Below are 20,944 nucleotides of genomic sequence, written 5' to 3' on the forward strand. Positions count from 1 at the left end.
ATCACCACAATCTAGTTCCAGAGCATTTTCATCACTCCAGAAAGAAGCCCTGTACCTCTTAACAGCTAATCCACAAGTCCTACTTCTTCTGACCCCCAGATCACTTTCTCTATGAATTTGTCTATTCTGGACATTTAATAAAATGGGATCATGTAATATGTGGCCTTGTATGTCTGGCTTATTTCACTTAGCATAATGATTTTGAGATTCATCCATATTGTGACCAAGATCAGTATTCCATTCTTTTTATTTTTTTTATTTTTTTTTAAATTTTTATTTATTCATGATAGTCACACACACACACACACAGAGAGAGAGAGAGGTAGAGACACAGGCAGAGGGAGAAGCAGGCTCCATGCACCAGAAACCCGACGTGGGATTCGATCCCGGGTCTCCAGAATCGCGCCCTGGGCCAAAGGCAGGCGCTAAACCACCACGCCACCCAGGGATCCCTCCATTCTTTTTATAGCTACATAGCATTCCATTGCATGGATATGCCACATTTTGTTTATTCACTCATCGACTAATTGACAGTTGGGTCATTTTCCTTTTGGCTATGATGAATAATGCTGCTATGAAAATTAATGTCCAACTTTTTGTCTAGACATAGATTCTCAATTCTCTTGGGTATATATGTAGGAGTGAAATTTCCAGGCACACGGTAACTGTGTGTTTAACATTTTGAGGAACTCCCAAATTTTTCCAAAGCAGCTGTACCATTTTAATTCCCTCCCAGTAATGTATGAGGGTACCAGCTTTGCCACATTGATGCCAACATTTGTTATGGTTCATTTTTCTTCATTCTCTATTCTTTCTCTTCTTCGGGCTGGATAATCTCAATTGACCAATATTATCTTCCAAACATGTTGATTCTTTTCTTCTGCCTTTCAAATCTACTATGCTCTAGTAAATCTTTCATTTCAGTCATTGTACTTATTCAGATCCAGAACTTCCATTTGGTCCTTTTCTAATAATTGTTGCCAGTTTTATTCATGCTCTTCTTGAGGAGAGAATATTTGGAGCTTCTTATTGTGCCTGCTTTTGCTTATGACATCTATGGCTTGCATTTTCCATTTAGGCCTATGATACACTGCAAATTAATTTTAGAGTATGGTTTGAGGCAAGAGTCAGGGTGACTTTATAATAAATCCTGACATCATATAGAGGAAGTCCCTGAATTTATTCTTTCATAAAATTTTAGCCCCTTTGCATTTTAATACAAACTTTCCAAATCAGCCTGTCAATGCCTATTTAAGAAGGCAACTGAGGGACACCTGGGTGGCTCAGTTGGTTAAGCGACTGCCTTTGGCTCAGGTCATGATTTCAGAATCCTAGGATCTAGCCCCACATCAAGCTCCCTGCTCAGTGGGGAGTCTGCTTCTTCTTTGCTCCCCCTGCTTGTGGTCTGTCAAATAAAATCTTTTAAAAAAGAAAAAGGCTACAGAAACAATAGCCAAATTATGGAAAGAGCCCAGATGTCCATTGACAGATGAATGGATAAAAATGTGGCATGTGTGTGTGTTGTGTGTATAAAATATATTTATATATATTAATTTATCATCTATATGATGTCAGGATTTACTATAAAGTCATAATCAGGCAGTGTGGAGTTGGCATAAGGATAGGCCATAGATCACTAAAACAGAATAGAGTCCAAATATGGGCCCATACTTAAGTGGTAAAGGGATTTTTTACAAAAATGCCAAAATAGTTAAATAGGCAAAGAACAGAAATGTTGTTAGAACAGTTGTTTATCCATATTGGAAAAATTAAACCCTGACTCTTGCCTTTTATATATATGTATATACACACATATATATATATACATATATATAAAAGAAAAAGGCTACTGAGAAACTGGTTGGGATAACCCTGAAACTTGGGGAGAACCAATACATTACCAATATTAAGTCTTCCAATTCATTGACATGGGATAGCTCTGCATCCATAGGCATCTTTCATTTCTTGCAGCAATCTCTTGTAGTTTTCACTACTCTTACAAATCTTCTGTTAATTTATTGCTACATACTTCATGTTTGATGCTGTTGTAAATGTAAATTTTTAGAATTTTTATTTTCCAGTTGTTCGCTGCTTGTATACAGAAACTAGTGATTTTTGCATACTGCCCTCTATCTTGTGACTGCAAAGTTTATTACTCTAAATGGTTGCTTTTTAGATTAAGGATTTTTCTTGTAAACACTCATCATATGCAAAGAGAGACATTTTTACTTTTCCTTCCCATCTTATATGCTTTTTTAATTTAATTTTTTGAGAGAAAAACTGCAAGCACGGGTTGGGAGGACAGGCAGAGAGTGAGAGAGAATCTAACCACACCCATTGCAGAGACTGACAGGAGCCCATGTGGGGGCTCAATCTCATGATCCTGAGATCATGACCCAAGCCAAAATCAAGAGTCAGATGCTTAACCAACTGAGCCACCCATTTTGCCCTTTTGAAAAAAATCTAGCTTCATTTAATCCTCCCAAAAAACATTGAATAGAAGAGGTATATACTCAAGTCTGGCGATCTCTTTAACTGGAACATGTACTCCATTTGTATTTAACTATTATTATCATTCAGTTTAGGTTTCCTGCCTACCTTTTTGCTTTCTATTCATCCTGGGGTTTTTTTCCCCCAATTTCCTGACATTTTTTGGCTTAATCAAATGTTCTTAGAATTCCACTGTAACTAAACTACTGACATTTTAGGTGTACGGTTTTCTACTTTTTAAAAATGGTTGCTCTACGGATGACAATGTGTTCCATGACTTATCACAGACTACTCAGGGCTACTGTTCTACTTCATATAAAATTTAATGTGAAATTTTACATAGAATGTACATTTTAATAACCCCACAACCATACTTTCATTCACCCTATACTGTCCTTTGTACTATTATCAAATATGTCTTATCTATGAACATCATAAACCCCACACTACAATGTTATAATTTTGCTTTTAAATAAAGAGAAAATATATAGTATTTTATTTACCCACATATTTACCAATTGTTTTAACACTGAAGTTCTCAATGAGAAGCAACCTAGCGAATATAGGACAAAGATACTGCTAAATATCTTATAACACACAGGGTAATTTCTCCCACAGATAGAGAATTACCCAGCCAAGAAGGCCACCAGTGCCAAGGCTGAGAAACTCTACCTTAAGGAAAATGCTGCTTTCAAGATAGCCTCTTTGTAACTTTGATTTTCATCATATCAACTGATGTGTGTCAGCAAAGTGTTCTTTTTATTTATCCTGTTTTGCAGGGGAGGTGTCTGAGCCTATCAGATCTGGTTTCTTTTCCTTAGATTTCTTTCTCCATTCCAGCAGGGGAAAAAGAAGGAATTCCTAAAACATGACTGACCACTTCTTTTCTAATTACTTTAATCCATTAGCAACATCTAGTTAAGTTCACTTCCCAAGGTTGAAAGAACACGAGACTGAGAACAAATCTCACTTGATGAAAACATACAAGGTGGAAGCAGAGACCGTCCAAGGGGACGATAAATCCAGGGAAAATTCGCACCTCCACAGTGTCTCTGGGTAAACAAAGATAGAAGCAGGAGGAAGACTTGCAACATAAAAGGCATCTTTATCACAGAATTTTTCCACATGTAAATAGAAAAGGGTCCTTCTGTGGATATGATAGGTATACAATAAACCACAGTAATCTAATAAGCAAAACTGCTAATGAGAAAAGCAGAACAAATTTCAAAAGTGAAATAAATGAAAAGGTAAGGAAAAAACTAACTTTAAAAAATTAAATCATATAGGTCGGCTGAGCAGATGTAAGAGGACCCTAAGCTCGCCTTGTCCCATGGGTACACACAGACCACACCCATACAGGTGTAAATAGACTAGAAAATGGCCTGAACACTGGCAGAGCAGACTCTACAACTGAAGGCAGGGAAGAGGCCACACTGGAGAAGGAAGAAGGGCAAAAACATGATGTGGAGCGACTGTACCATGGCTATCCACGGTGGGGGAGGGAGGGAGCAGTACAGAGAAAGGCAGAAAACAGATTTTCACACTGGAGAGCTTACAAATGGGGAGGACAAATCTCCATAATATTTGCTTTTGAAATTGAGAGGGGCCAAATTTTGTGACTTCTTAAAACCAGCAGGACATAAAGCCTGGAATTTTAAAGGTTGGCAGGCTGGGCTCTTGAGAGCCTGGATGGTATTAGGAAGCAGAACCCCCACTCTTAAAGAGACAGGAGGACAAACAAGCCTGTGCAGATATAAGATAGGATATAGTGTAGAATCAGCAGTTTGAAAATGCTGGGGGCGAACAGGAAGGAGACTGACTTCTCACCTCAAGCTTGGCCCGAAGAGACAGGGTTCATGGGGAGACCTCACCAGGAACAAAGGAGCTGGCAGGTGTCAGTCCTTCCACTGCTCCCCTCCCCAGCATAAACAATGGCCACCTGCAGGAACCAGTGCAGTGGGAACACTCCTTACCTAGCCTGCTTACACCAAAGTTCCCCCATGTCACCCCATACTTCAGTGGATCCACCCCTCCCAGTTAGTTATACATGCCTCAGTCCTGACACTGTGAGCCCCTCCTCTAGAAGACCAGGGCAAACCCCACCAACACCACATCTCCAGATCTGTGCATTTTGTGGGACCTTAGTTCTGATAGCAGCAGATCTTGTTCAGCAAGCAAACCACCACACACCTTAATGCCCACAATAAGCAAAAAGAGCCTCTGTGGACAACTGAACCGAAGGAAAAAGAGGCCAAGACTCTCCTATGTGTGTTGTATAATACACACAATACACATAGGAGACATTCTCTAAAGCACCAAGCCATGGGGAACAGGAAACACTGCATTGTGGGGAACTATGTCTATTCTTCATAAAGCTATTATCGTTATGAGCAAGAGAAGTAGCTGACTTTCCCAACACACAGAAACAAAGTCAAACAAAATGGGGATGCAAAGACATTTATCATGTAAATTGATGCCAAAAGAAAGCCAGGGTAGCAGTGCTTATATCGGAAAAAACAGACTTTAAAACAAAGACTGTAACGAGAGGCAAAGGACACTGTATAGGAATAAAGGAGACAATCCAATAAGAGGATATAACAATTGTAAATATTTATGCATGCAACATGGGAGCACCCAAATACATAAAACTGTTAATAACAAACATAAGGGAAATAATTGATAGTAATACAGTAATGATAGGGAAATTTTTTTTATGGTAGGGAAATTTAACACCCCATTTATATTGATGGACAGATCATCCAAACAGAAAATCATTAAGGAAACAATCATTTTGAATGACTCATTGGACTAGATGGATTTAACAGACATATTCAGAACATTCTATCCTAAAACATCAGGATACACATTTTTCTCAAGCACACACATTCTTCAAAACAGATCACATATTAGGCCACAAAACAAGTCTCAACCTCAAATTGATAAAACAAGTCTCAATCTCATATTAGACTCACAAAACAAGTCCCAACCTCAACCACAAAACAACCTTACACCTAAGGCTACCTAAGTAACCAGAAAAAGAACAAACCCAAAACCCAGCAAAAGAAAGGAAATTATAAAGATTAGAGGAGAAATAAGTGATACAGAAACTAAAAACACAATAGAACTGATCAATGAAATCAGGAGCTGGAAAAAAAAAAAAAAGAAATCAGGAGCTGGTTCTTTCAGAAGATCAACAAAGTTGATAAACCCCTAGCAAGATCCATTAAAAAGAGAGAGAGAACAAAATAAACAAAATTACTAATGCAAGAGGAGAAATAACAACCAGCACCACAGAAATACAAACAATTCTAACAATATTATGAAAACTTATATGCCAACAAATTGGGCAACTTAGAAGAAATGGATAAATTCCTAGAAATATATAACCTACCAAAACTAGGTCAGGGAAAAATAGAAAATTTGAACACACCAATTACCAGCAATGATATTGAACCAGTAATCAAAAAACTCCCAAAAAACATAAGTCCAGGACCTGACGGCTTCATAAGCAAATTCTACCAAACATTTAAGAAAGAGTTAATAATTTTTCTCAAACTATTCCAAAAAACAGAAGAGGAAGGAAAATTTCTAAATTCTTTTTATGAAGCCAGTATCACCCTGACACCAAAACCAGATAAAGACACCACAAAATTAAAAAAAAAAAAAAAAAAAGAGAAAGAGAGAACTACAGGCCAATATCATGACTTTAGATGCATAAATCTTAAACAAAATAATAGAAAACCAAATCCAATAATATATTTTAAAAATCGTGCAACTCAATCAAGTGGAATTTATTCCCAGATGAAAGAGTGGTTCAATATTCACAAAACAATCACTGTGATATGTCACATCAATAAGAGAAAGGATAAAAACCAGATGATTTTAATAGATGCAGAAAAAGCATTTGACAAAGTACAATATCCATTTATGATTAAAAAAACTCTGCAAAGTAGGTCTAGAGGGAACATATGTCAACATAATAAAGGCCTTATTTGAAAAGCCCACAGCAAACATCATACTTAATGGGGAAAAACTGAGAGCTTTCCCCCTAAGATCAGGAACAAGACAAGTACGTCCATTCTCATCACTTTTATTCAACATAGTACTGTAAGTCCTAGCCACAGCACTAAGACAACATAATGAAATAAAAGGCATTTAATTTGGTAGGGAGTAAAACCTTCACTAATTGCAAATGGCATGATGCTATATATAGAAAACCTTACAGACTCCACCAAAAAACTACTAGAATTGACAAATGAATTCAGTAAAGTTGCAGGATATAAAATCAACGTACAGAATTCTGTTGCATTCCCTATACAAATAATGAAGCAGCAGAAATTGAAAGTAAAAACAATCCTATTTACAAATGTACCAAATACATTAAATATCTAAAATAAATTTAACCAAAGAGATGAAAGACCTGTATTCTGAAAACTATAAAATACTGATGAAAGAAAGTTAAGACAATGCAAAGAAATGGAAAGACATTCCATGTTCACGGATCGGAAGAACTAATATGTTAAAATGTCCATACTAAAAATAAAATAAAATAAAATAAAATAAAATAAAATAAAATAAAATGTCCATACTACCCAAAGCAATCTACAGATTTAATGCAAGCCCTACTAAATACCAAAAGCATTTTTCACAGAACTAGAAGAAATAATCCTAAAATTTTTATGGAATCACAAAGGACTTCAAATAGCCAAAGCAATCTTGAAAAAGAAAAACAAAAGTGGAGGTATCACAATTCCAGATTTCAAGTTATATTACAAAGTGATAGTGATTAAAACAGTATGGTACTGGCATAAAAAAACACACAGAGATTAACAGAACAGAAAGCCTGGAAATAAACCCACAATTATATGGCCAATTAATCTTCAAGAGAGGAGGAATGAATATACAATGGAAAAAAGTCTCTTCAATGAATGGTGTTGGGGAAAACCATAGCAACATGCAAAAGAATGAAACTAGACCACTTTATTTCACCATACACAAAAATAAACTCAAAATGGATTAAAAACCTAAATGTGAGGCCTGAAACTATAAAAATCCTTAAAGAGAGCACAGGCAGTAATCTCTCTGACACTGTTCTAAATGGCTCCTGAGGCAAGAGAAATAAAAGCAAAAATAAACTCTTGGGATGACATCAAAATAAGAAGCTTCTGCACAGCAAAGGAAACAAGAAAATTCAAAGACAACCTACAGAATAGAAGAAGAAATTTGCAAATGATATATCTGATAAAGAGTTAGTATCCAAAATATATAAAGAATGGATACAACTCAACACACATACAAAAATAACCCATTTAAGAAATGGGCAGAAGACATGAACACACATTTCTCTTAAAGAAGACATACATAGGGATCCCTGGGTGGCGCAGCGGTTTGGCGCCTGCCGTTGGCCCAGGGCGCGATCCTGGAGACCCGGGATCGAATCCCACATCAGGCTCCCGGTGCATGGAGCCTGCTTCTCCTCTGCCTGTGACTCTGCCTCTCTCTCTCTCTGTGACTATCATAAATAAATTAAAAAAAAAAAAAGAAGACATACATATAGCTAACAGACACAGTGAAAGATGCTCAACATCACTCATCACAGAAATGAGAATCAAAACTACAATGCGATATCACCTTCCACCTGTTATAATAAAAAACACAAGAAACAACAAGTGTTAGCAAGGGTGTGGAGAAAAAGGACATTCCTCTCCCCCACCCCCAACTCTGTACACTGTTAGTGGGAATGCAAACCGGTGCAGCCACTCTGGAAAACAGTATGGAGATTTCTCAAAATACTAAAAATAGAACTACCATATAATCCAGGAATTGTACCTTTGAGTATTACCTGCAAAATACAAAAACACTAAAGGGTTGCATGCAGCCCTATGTTTATTGCAGCATTATTTACAATAGCCAAAGTATGGAAGCAGCCCAAGTGTCCATTGATAGGTGAACAGATAAAGAAGATGTGATATATATATATATATATATGCAATGGAATATGATTCAACTGTACAAAAGAATGAAATCTTGCCATTTGCAACAATATGGATAGAGCTAGAGTGTATAAAGCTAAGCGATATAAGTCAAAGAAAGACAAATACCATATGACTTCGCTCATTCCATATGTGGAATTTAAGAAAACAAATGAGTAAAGGGAAAAAAAAAAGAGAGAGAGAGAGAAACCAAGAAACAGACTCTTAACTATAGAAAATAAACTGATGGTTATCAGAGGGGAGGTCAGGGGTGGTAGGAGTGATAGGGGATTAAAAAGTACACTTATCATGATAAAGTGATAAAAAAATTAAAAAGTCATATGAAAAGTTAAAACATGTTTAAATAAATTTTAAAAAATTTATTGTGCTTCCTCCTGCTTATAAAAGTGCATTTTTTCCTTATAAACAAACAAAAAATTGGAATTGTATAGGACTATATTTTAAAGCTTTCTAAAATTAACAATAGATTATGAAACATGTACCATATGTTCACACAGCATTTTACCTGATTTTTAACATTTGCATTGCATTTCTGGAATAAATATGACATAATTTGTTTACTTAGTCTTATAAATTGTTGGAAATGTAGGCTGTTTCTAGTTTACAGAGCTATAAATTATTTATAAGTTATTTTACACATCTCTGATAATTTCCTTGTTTTTTGTCCCCTGTAAGTATAATTAGCATACAATTAATGTTCTTATCTCAATCATTATTTAGAATGTTAACTAATAAAGGAACAAAGATGGAATCTTATAAAACATGGGGAGGGAATGTTTTCGAGGTTATATTTGTATTAATTCATAATTACCATTCCTTAGATGTAGGTCTGCTGGCACCTAATTATATCATCTTCCAACGTATAGTTTTCTATCTTTTCTACAGGTATGTAAGAGACTTTCTTATATATTACTCTAATATCTGGCGGCAGCATTTTTAGAAAATCTATTTCACCTGTATTTCTAGTACCCTATCATAAAAGCATAATGAAGCATCAATTTTTCCAAGTGAATTCACACAGGTTTTTTTTCTAAGGTTATTAGAGACAGATGAGGCAAACAGTTGCTCCAAGGAAATCAAAGTGGAAGCATTGCTCCCACAGATAGGACAGAGCTGAGAAGCAGCTGATGTGCTAAGAAATAAGAAAGAATCAGAACTGATCATTATAAGACTCCCACGATTATATCATCATATATTGCTAACATGATATATACTTTCAGCTTAAGCCACCGAGAATAACCGGAAAGAGAAAAGGGCAAAGTAAAATTGATACTGTAACGGCACAATTACTTCTGAATATAATACTTTTTATGTTAATAGTTGATTGGTTTAAACGTTAGCATAACAGTGCCTGTAATTATGATCATGTTTATGATTCAACAAGCCACGGTGAAGAACAGAGGCATTTCCTTGAGTCCCATAGTCAGGTGTGCTTTGGTGTAAACCATAACTCAGTAGTTTTTCTGTAAAGAGCCCAACAGTAAATATTTAATCTTGTGAGTCATATAGTCTCCGTTGTATTTATTCACCTCTACCACTGTGGCACAACAGCACCATGAACAGTATATAAATGAATGGACATGGCTGTATTCCAATAAAACTTTATTTAGAAAACAAAAAGTGGGCTGGATTTTGTCTATAGCTCATTGACCACTAGTGTAAACACTGAGAGGTAAATATCTAGTGCAAATGATTTCTTGAACATGTCCTAAAATTCCAAGTGAGCAAGGAATACTGTGTAGATGAATGCAATTTTATTTTCCTATAATATTATAGGAATCACAATTTCATATTCAGTGAACTCAATATATGGTTGAACCAATTTTTCTAGATATCAAAACCTGAGAATCAGGGCAGCCTGGGTGGCTCAGCGGTTTAGTGCTGCCTTTGGCCCAGGGCCTGATCCTGGAGACCCAGAATCGAGTCCTACGTTGGGCTCCCTGCATGGAGCCTGCTTCTCCATCTGCCTATGTCTGCCTCCCTCTCTCTCTCTCTCTCTCTCTGTGTCTCTCATGAATAAATAAATAAAATCTTTTTTTTTAATTTTTATTTATTTATGATAGTCACAGAGAGAGAGAGAGAGAGAAAGAGGCAGAGACATAGGCAGAGTGAGAAGCAGGCTCCATGCACCGGGAGCCCGACATGGGATTCGATCCCGGGTCTCCAGGATCGCACCCTGGGCCAAAGGCAGGCGTTAAACCGCTGCGCCACCCAGGGATCCCCTAAATAAATAAAATCTTAAAAAAAAACAACCTGGGGATCATTTACCTGTGCATAATCACCAAAAGGTTGAGAATAAGAAATGCACTTTTCCAATGTGTGTTGTGATTCATTTCCCTGAGAGATTGCATCCAGAATATTGCTTGTAATTCCAGTCTTCTGTAGAGTGCTTTTACTTGCTGGGGCTAAAGGCAAAAATCAATACTATTTTTAGCCAAAAGTTGTTTTGTTATAAATTATAAACAAAATATAAAACTTGTTATTAATTCAACATATTCCCAAGCAGAACACAAATTTTCATTGCCAGTATATATCTATATTTTCTATCCCCAGGAGAAGAATATATAGTATATGATGTTGTCTTGTACATTGAAAGCAAATGAAAATGGAAGTTTGCTCTGTGGATAAATAATTCTAATGGAAACATTTTTAAGATATATATCTAATCTCTAAAAGAAGGCAAACAAAATGTAAACTAATCATTATTGTTAATGCAATAGTTGTAACTGTCAATTTTTAGACCAGATAAAAATGCAGTAGGTATACAAGAAGCACATTAAATTTTTTTCCTGGCTCTTATAAAAAATACAAATTAATGTCTAGGTTCAAGAGGATACTTCATAAAATACAGAGAATTTATACTAAAATCTTTCTTTTCTTTCAATTCTATTCTTTTTTCCCAGAGGTAACAGTTTAGAACTTATTTTCCCAGATTTACTGTGTGTATTTACACATTACACATGTACACATAAGAATATATAGCTTGAGGGGTGCCTGGGTAGCTCAATCAGTTAAGCATCACCTTTGGCTGAGGTCATAATCCCAGGGTTCTGGGATTGAGCCCCATGTTAGGTTCCCTGCTCAGCAGGGAGTCTGTTTCTCCATTTCCCTCCTCCCCTTCCCCTGCTCGTGCTTGCTTGCTCTCTCTCTCTCAAATAAATAAATAAATAAATAAATAAATAAATAAATAAATAAAATATTTTTTTAAAAAGTATAGCTTAAAGGAAACACAAATGGAATCATTTTGCAATCATTTGCTTTTTCCACGTAGTTTGCCTTTTGATAATTTCATATTAGTACATGTAGCTCTCCCTCAACTATAAAAAAAGCTGTATTGTATTCCATTTTATGATAAACTATTTTTCACTTAACCATCCCCCTATTGATGAACATTAAGGCACTTTTCAATTACACTGTTGACAACCAACATTGTAGTGAATATCCTAGTAACTAAAACATACCACGTTGGTGATTTTCCCTTAAAACTATATTTAATAATTAATTTACCCTAATCGAAGGCCTGAGAAGGTCTTCCAAAAAAGTAAATATGAGTTCAATTTCTGCCAATTATTATTAGTTCACGTATTTTGGGGGTAGTTTGCAAATCTTCTGGATATATGAGATACTTAGAGGTTTAAACCTCTATTTTAGCAATGTGATTCTATATGTATTGTAAAACATTATAGTTTTGCTAATAATTCCTTTGCCCAATTATTTTCTATTGTGATTTAATAAATTAATTATATTCTTAATAAAATATTACAAAAGATGTTTTCCTTAGATAATTAGAATATAATTGAAGTGTCTTAATTTTAGTTATTCTTTAATTTAAAAAGCAGGGTCATAATTTAGGCTTTCATAGCCAATAAGTATTACTGGCTTCTACTCAGTTAAAAGTTAAAGGATAACTGATTATGGAACATTTTCAATAAGAGTCCAAAATATTAATACTGAGCTCTCACTACTTACATGATAAGCACACACTGGGTAACACACTTGCCAAGTTCAAGTATGGATTTTTACTGAGCCGTATTTCTTTTGGTGGCTCTCCCAATAGTGAAGTCTGATTCTTGGAGGCAGCCTATTTATCAAAAACAAAACAATAGGTGTTTAATCAGAGGTACAAGAAAATAAAAATGCAGAAAGAGTAGAGAAATACTTGTTCTTCAATAAATCTAGTCTAGTGTAATAAAAATTTCTGGAACCTAATGCTTGAAAACATGAAGTTATGGACTATTTCTGGATATTAATTAAAATTATCACATTACTTACTATTATTTTTTAATTAGTTTTAAGAAACTATTCTAGAACCATAGAACTTTAGAACTGAAAGAGAATTAAAGGTCTTCCTGTAAATCCTTCCCATTTGAACTAGGAGAGAATTCAACTTCACAAGAAAAAAAAATCCCGTACCTTATTTCCAGAAATACTGCTATCCACATTTTCCTATTAAGATTTTTATTTTATAGGGATGCTTTGGTGGCTCAGTGGTTTAGCGCCTGACTTTGGCCCAGGGCATGATCCTGGGGTTCCCGGATTGAGTCCTGCATCGGGCTCCCTCTCTCTCTCTCTCTCTCTCTCTCCCTCTCTCTCTCTCTCTCTGTGTCTCTCATGAATAAATAATAAAATTTTTAAAAAATAGATTTTTATTTTATAGCACATGCTACAGCCAAATGATAAAGAAAAGCTTACTTATTTCTGGTTCTAAAAATACTACCAAACAAAATAAGTGAATTTAATAAAATCCAAATCCACATTTAGATAACCCTAAAAATTCACATTTCTTGAAAATATATCAGTAAATTTTGTATAACTAAGTGTAAGGGTTCTAATGTTTAACAGAAGGATAGGGCTGGTTCTTCAGATTATTTCATTTTGTTCTCACAGAATTTTTTTTACGTTTTACTCTCTTTTGGCAAAAATTTTTAAATAAGATAATTCGAGTTACTATGATTAGAGCTAGCTGCTAAGTTTTCATTTCAAATTAATTTTTATTTTGTTCCCTGAACAGAACAAAGGATGTGTAATCTCAAGTGCTTATTTCTATACTTGAGAGCCACAGTTCCTTTTATTTCTCCCTTATCTGGCCAAAATTATTGTATTTGGATTGATCTGTCTTGTACACTTCATGTAGAAGTCCAGATTTGCTTGTGATATGTAAATCACAGATGCAGATGTATTTATCTGTACAAGTGTGCTTACTGAATGTTGTTTACCATGCTCCAGACACTGTGCTAAGCACTAATAATACTAAAATGAGTAAGACAGAAATACTACCATTAAGAAATTCACAGTCAAGTATATGATAGCTCAAAAGAAGTCTAAGACAGAACCATAAGATTCTAGGTAAGAGCTAAAATCATTACATATTTGTTAAGAAGAGTATATAGCATGAGGAAAGACAGTGGTGCCCTAGGAAGAATTCAGTGATTGAATAAAGGTAGCCAACATAGTACTCTCAGATTTTGTTTCTCAAGTACTTAGATTGCCAAGGAAATCATATTCTATCCTATCAGGGGTTCTCAACTCAAGCTATGAAAGAGAATCACTTATAAAATATTTTAAAATACAGTGTGCCAACCAAAAAAAAAAAAGCACTCTGGATCATATGGCTTCACTGGGTAATTCAACAAAACCTCTTTATTTATTGATAAATTTAAAATCAATTAATTAACATATAGTGTATTAGTTTTAGAGGTAGAGTCTAGTGATTCATTAGTTGCATAACAGTGCTCATTCCGTCATGTGCCCTCCTTAATGCCCTTTACCCAATTGCTCCATTCCCCTACCCCCTTCTCCTCCAGTAACCCTCAGTTTGTTTCCTATAGTTAAGAGTCTCTTGTGGTTTGTCTCCCTCTCTGATTTCATCTTATTTTATTTTTCCTTTCCTTCTCCTATGTTTATCTGCTTTATTTCTTAAATTCCACAAATGAGTGAAATCATAAGATAACTGTCTTTCTTGACTTTTTTCCCTTAGCATAATACCCTCTAATTCTATCCATGTCATTGCAAATGGCAAGATTTCATTCTTTTTTGATGGTTGTGTAATATTCCTCAGTGTGTGTGTGTGTGTGTGTGTGTGTGTGTGTGTGTGTATACACACATACCACACTTTATCCATTCATCTGTTGATGGACATCTGAGCTCTTTCCATATTTTGGTTATTGTGGACATTGCTGCTATAAAGATTGGGGTGTATGTGCCCCTTTAAATCATTATTCAACAAAATTTAAAGAAAAACTAACACCAATTCTTCTCAAACTCTTCCACAAGACTGATGGAGAATACTTCCAGCATTGTCCTGGTACTAAAGCCAGATAGACACCAAAAGGAAAGAGAACTACAGACCAGTACACCTTATAAATATTGGTGCTAAAACCACCAACAAAACACTAGCAAAACAAATTCAGTAGATTATTAAAAGGATTATGCACCATAACCAACTGGGATTTATTCCTAGAATGCAAGGATGATTTAACATACAAAAATCATTCAACATAAAATACTACATTAACAGAATGGAGAAAAAAAGCACATAATCACCTCCATTAGACAAAATTCAACATGCTTCCATGATTAAAATTCAATACATGCAGGGCACCTAGGTAGCTCAGTTGGTTAAGCATCCGCCTTCAGCTCAGGTCATGATCTCAGGGTCCTGGGATTGAGCCCCACACATCAGCTCCCTGCTGATGGGGGCCTGCTTCTCCCTCCCCTTCTGCTGCTCTTCCTGCTTGTGTGCTCTCATAGATAGATAGATTAGATAGATAGATAGATAGATAGATAGATAGATAGATAGATAGATACATACATACATACATACATACATACATACTTAAAAAAATTCAGGGTGCCTGGGTCACTTGGTTGGTTAAGCATCTGTATTCAGCTAAGGGTCATGATCCCAGGGTCCTGGTATGGAGTCCTGCATCAGGCTCCCTGCTCAGTAGGGAGCCTGCTTCTCCCTCTCCTGCTGCAGCTCCTCCTGCTTGTGCTCTCTATGTGCCAAATAAATAAAATCTTTTAAAAAAAGAAAAATCAAAAAATAAAATTCAAACACACCCAGGAAAGTAGGAATAGAAGAAAGCTACCTTAATATAACAAAAGTTATATATGAAAGCTCAACATCATACTCAATAGTGAAAGACTGAAATTTTTTCCTCTAACATCAAGAACAAGACAAAACTGTCTGCTTTCACACTTCTATTTAACATAATATTGGAAGTTCTAGTCAGAGCAATTAAGTAGAAAAAAGAAATAAAAGACATCCAAACTAGAGTAGAAGAAGAAAGTGATTTCTGCTTGCAGAAGCATGAAAACCCTAAATATTACACATACACAGACAGAAACTATTAGAATAAATGAATTCAGCAAAGTAGCAGGATATGAAAACATATAAAAATCAGTTGCATTTCTACACATTAACAATGAACAATCAAAAAAGAAAATTAAGAAAACAATTCCATTTGCAATAGTCAAAAAGAAAAAATACTTAAGAATTAACTGAAGCAAGGAATAAAACTACTTGTTCACTAAAAACTATATAACATGGCTGAAAGTGAAATCTCAATAAAGTGAGGGATTAAGCCATGATATATCTAAAACTGCACTGTCCAACATGGTAGCTACTAGCTACACATGACTACCGAGCATAAGAAATGTGGATAGTTTAAACTGAGATGTATGCAGAATGTAAAATATATACTAAATCTCAAACAGTACCAAAGAATATAAAATATCTTAATAGTTTAGTATATATCGCATTTTAAAGTAACGTTTTGAACATACTGTATTAAATATTAAAAATTTTAAAAACAGGGGTACCTGGGTGGCTCAGTTGGTTAAACATCCAACTCTTGATTTCAGCCCAGGTCATGATCTTGGGGTCCTGGGATGGAGCCCCGTGTGGAGCTCTGCCCTCAGCATGGCGTCTGCTTGAGATTCTCTCTTTCCTTCTCCATCTGCCTCCCCCTACCAGCTCTCTCTCCAAAATAAATAAATTAATTTTTAAAAAATGTTTTATTACTTTTAAAGATTTTATTTATTCATGAGAGACAGAGAGAGAGAGAGAGAGAGAGAGAGAGAGAGGCAGAGACATAGGCAGAGGGAAAAGCAGGCTCCCTACAGGGAGCCCAAAGCAGGACTCGATCCCAGGACTCTGGAATCATGCCCTGAGCCAAAGGCAGATGCCCAACCACTGAGCCACCCAGGCATCTCCCCCCGCCCCAAATTTTTTTGAGCGCTGCTAGAATAAGAGACATAAATAAATGGAAAGACATCCTATGTTCACGGATTAGAAGATGTACTGTTAAAATGTCGATATTAACCAGAGTGACTGAGAGATTCAATATAGTCCTTATCAAGATTCCATTTTTTTTTTTTTTGCAGGAAAAGAAAAATCCACACTAAAATTCATATGGAGTTTCAAGGGACCCCAAATAGTCAAAACAAGGTTGAAAATAAGGTGAAAAATAAGAACAAGAATGGAAGGCTCATACTTTGTGATTTCAAGCTTATTACAAAGCTACACTAATCTCAACAGGGTAGTACTAGCATAAAGACAGACATACAGACAAATGGAATAGAATAGAAAACCCAGAAGTAAGTCTCTACATATATGGTTAAATGATTTTTTTTTTTTTTTGGTTAAATGATTTTTGACAAAAGTGTCAAGATTATTCAATGGGGAAAGGACAGTCTTTTCACTAAAGTGCTGGGAAATCTGGATATTGCATGTGAAATAATAAAGTGGATCCTCACTTTATACCATATACAAAAATTAATTCAAAGATTAAAGACATAAATGCAAGACATAAAATTATAAAACTCTTAAAAGCTTAGGTGGAATGCTTCATAATATTGAATTTACCAATGCTTTTTTGGGTCTGACACCAGAAGCAGAAGCAGAAGCAGAAAGAAAGAAAAAGAGACACAGACAAAGAATAAACAGATATGTTGGGCCACAAAACAAGTCAGAACAAATTTCAGGATACTGAAATAATATCAAGTCTTGTTCTGACCACAATAGTATGAAACTAGAAATCAGTAACAGGAGGGAAACTGGAAAATTCACAGATATACAGAAATTAAACAATACACTCCTGAATAATGACTAGCTCCAAGAAGAAGAGAAGTTAAAAAGTATCTTGAGACCAATGAAAATGGAAAGTATAGATACCAAAACTTACGGAATACAGCAAAAGTAGTTCTAAGAGGGAAGTTTATAGCGATGCCTACATGAAGAAAAAAAGATCTCAAACGTTACACATCAATGAACTAGAAAAAGAACAAACCCAGCCCACAATTAGGCAGAAAATAATAAAGATTAGAACAGAAATAAAAGAGACTGGGAAGATCCATGAAACTGTTGGGGTTTTGAAGAGATAAAATAGAGAAACTTTTAAATAGACTAACCAAAAGAAAGAGAGAGGACTCGAATAGTTACAAATGCAAGAGGAGACATTAAAACTGATAGCACAGAAATATAGAAGATCCTGAGACTATTACCAAGAAATATATGCCAAGAAACTGGATGATCCAGAAAAAAAAAATGGGTAAATTTCTCGAAACTTACAACCTACCAAAACCAAATCATAAAGAAATAGAAAATCTTATCAGACCAATAATGGGGTAACGAGTAATCCTAAACCTCCTAACAATGAAAATATCAGGACCAGGTGGCTTCACTGGTGAATTCTACCAGACATTAAAAAAAAAAAAAAAATTGGAGGATCCCTGGGTGGCTCAGCAGTTTGGTGTCTGCCTTTGGCCCAGGGCGCAATCCTGGAGTCCTGGGATCGAGTCCCGCTTCGGGCTCCCAGCATGGAGCCTGCTTCTCCCTCTGCCTGTGTCTCTGCCTCTCTCTCTCTCTCTATCATGAATAAATAAATCTTTTAAAAAAAAATTAATGCCATTTCTCCTGAAACTCTTCCAAAAAAATTGAAGAGGAGGGAATACTTCCTAATTTATTTAATGAAGCCAGCATTACCTTCATACCAAAGCTAGACAAGAACACTACAAGAAAATAAAATTACAGGCCAGTATCCCTGATAAACATAGATGCAAAAACTTCAACAAAATACTAGCAATCAGAGTTTTTTTTTTTTAATTTTTAAAGTTTATTTATGATAGGCACACAGTGAGAGAGAGAGAGGCAGAGACACAGGCAGAGGGAGAAGCAGGCTCCATGCACCGGGAGCCCGATGTGGGATTCGATCCCGGGTCTCCAGGATCGCGCCCTGGGCCAAAGGCAGGCGCCAAACCGCTGCGCCACCCAGGGATCCCAAGCAATCAGAGTTTAACAATACATTAAAAGACCATGACCAAATGAGATAGACAGCTTAGAATTAAACAAACATGTATGTGGCCAACAAATCCTTGACAAGGGAGTCAAGAATCCACAATGGGGAAAGGATAGTCTCTTTAATAAATGGTGTTGGAAAAATTGGACATCCACACGCTAAAAAAATGAGACTGGATCATGATCTTACATCATACATCAGAATTCACTCAAATTGGATCGAAGACTTAAATGTAGTAACTGAAGCCATAAAACCCCTAGAAGAAAATATAGGGGAAAAGCTTCTTGACATCAGTCTTAGCAATGATTTTTTGGGCATGACACCAAAAGTATAGGCAACAAAAACAAAAGTAAACAACTGAGACTACATCAAACTAAAAAGTTTCCATACAGCAAAGGAAACCATCAACAAAAGGAAAACACAATCTACTCAATGGAAGAAAAAGGATATAGCCATAATAGGGAACAGTATCAAAGTTCCTAAAATAATGAAAAATAGAACTACCATATGATTCAGTGATTTATGAATATATTCACAGGGAATGAAATCTCTATCTCAAAGAGATGGTGCATATTGTAGCACTATTCCCAACAGCCAAGATACAAAAACATCAGTGTTCTTTGATGGATGAATAAAGAAAATGTGTGTATATAATCAGCCTTAAGAAAGAAGAAAATCTTGCTGTTTGTGATAACATGGATAGCCCTTGAGGGCGTTATGCTACATGAAAAAAGTTAGAGAAAAACAAATACCATATAATCTCACTCCTATGTATAAGCAAACCTCGCTGCCCCCCAAACCAAGTTCATAGATACAGGTATAAACTTCCAGTTATGAAATAAATAAATCATGGGGATGTACAGCACAGCAACAATAGTTAATACCATGTCGTATTTGAAAGTAGCTGAGAGAGTAGATCTTAGAAGTTGTCATCACAAGAAAAAAAAATGATAACTATGTATGGTAATGGATGTTAACTAGACTTATTGTGATGATCATTTTGTAATACATTCAAATGTCAAATCATTATGTAATATCCTCAAACCTAATATAATGCTATATATCAATTATACCTTAATAAAAATTTTTTTTAAATGTAGGTCTAAAAATCTAAAACCAAGTTAAACCAATTATGTTCAGCAAAGTCAAAAATCTTGGAAACCTACTTTGAAGAGTACCTGGTCCAAATTCCTATTGTCAGAAAGAGGAATTATTTCTACAACAATCTGTACCAATGCTCACCTGGGGTCCACTTAATTGTTTCAGCTTTTTCTTTGTTGGAAAGCTTTGACTGTTGTTTGTTATATTAAGCCTAAATTTGCTTTATTGTATGTCATACTTATTGGACTAGCTGTGACTACTGGTGAAACACAAAATACCATGTAACTAGCCTGAGAGTATATACATTTTTTAATATATATCCAGATGATCCTCCCTTTCTGAGTTACGTGTATCCATATCCCTCAGTTCTTTCCAAAGAACTTGTTTTCCAGGCCCTGGGCCACTTTGGCTGTTTTCTTCCTGAGACTCTGCTCATTATGTGAATCACCTCAAATCAAGCTTTCCCAAAAATCTGGTGCTTTCTGTGCAAAAAGACACAGTATATTCATACAGGAGTTCTATGTGTTTAAGTTCCCTCAATAACCCAAGAAATTAATACTGCAGATAAATTTTTAAAATTTATTCTAGAAGAATTGCCTTAGCTTTCTGAATGAACTATGGTAGATACCATTCTATCTATACCTGCTGCTATGACTTGCTGACAATGAAACCTCCTTCAAATTCAATATTATTATTATTTTGACATTTGAATACAGCCAACTACATGAATTTTTTTCCTCACATGCTACTTATAACATGAGTCTTATACCACATACAAACCAAATAGTATTTCACGGTATGAATAAAAACTAAATGTACTTTATTCTACCTATCAATTATAACATTTACAAATGTCACTGGTCTAAGAACCAATAACATAATTGGGTAAAATCTTCCAGAATTAAAACACAGAGAAGATTCTTTTGAGTAGACCAGAGTTTAATAAATGACTTTGACATTTTTAAGATAAAAATTGGTTCTGCCAGGATCCCTGGGTGGCGCAGCGGTTTGGCGCCTGCCTTTGGCCCAGGGCGCAATCCTGGAGACCCGGGATCGAAT

The 20,944-nt window shown here is 35.5% G+C and overlaps 1 protein-coding gene across 2 annotated transcripts in view; it reads right to left on the minus strand.

The window, feature by feature from the left end:
- The window catches only part of RAVER2 (ribonucleoprotein, PTB binding 2), an 86,871-nt gene that overhangs the window by 17,752 nt on the left and 48,175 nt on the right, over positions 1-20,944 (minus strand). For both annotated transcript variants that reach the window (XM_041769967.1, XM_041769966.1), the window contains exons 10-11: positions 12,453-12,564; positions 10,752-10,888 (exon numbers count right to left, since the gene is read on the minus strand). In XM_041769967.1, coding sequence (XP_041625901.1) covers positions 10,752-10,888; positions 12,453-12,564 — 249 coding nt within the window. The remainder of the gene's footprint in view (positions 1-10,751; positions 10,889-12,452; positions 12,565-20,944) is intronic.

The sequence above is a fragment of the Vulpes lagopus genome, chromosome 10 (genome assembly GCF_018345385.1).
Source record: "Vulpes lagopus strain Blue_001 chromosome 10, ASM1834538v1, whole genome shotgun sequence".
Lineage (NCBI taxonomy): Eukaryota > Metazoa > Chordata > Mammalia > Carnivora > Canidae > Vulpes > Vulpes lagopus.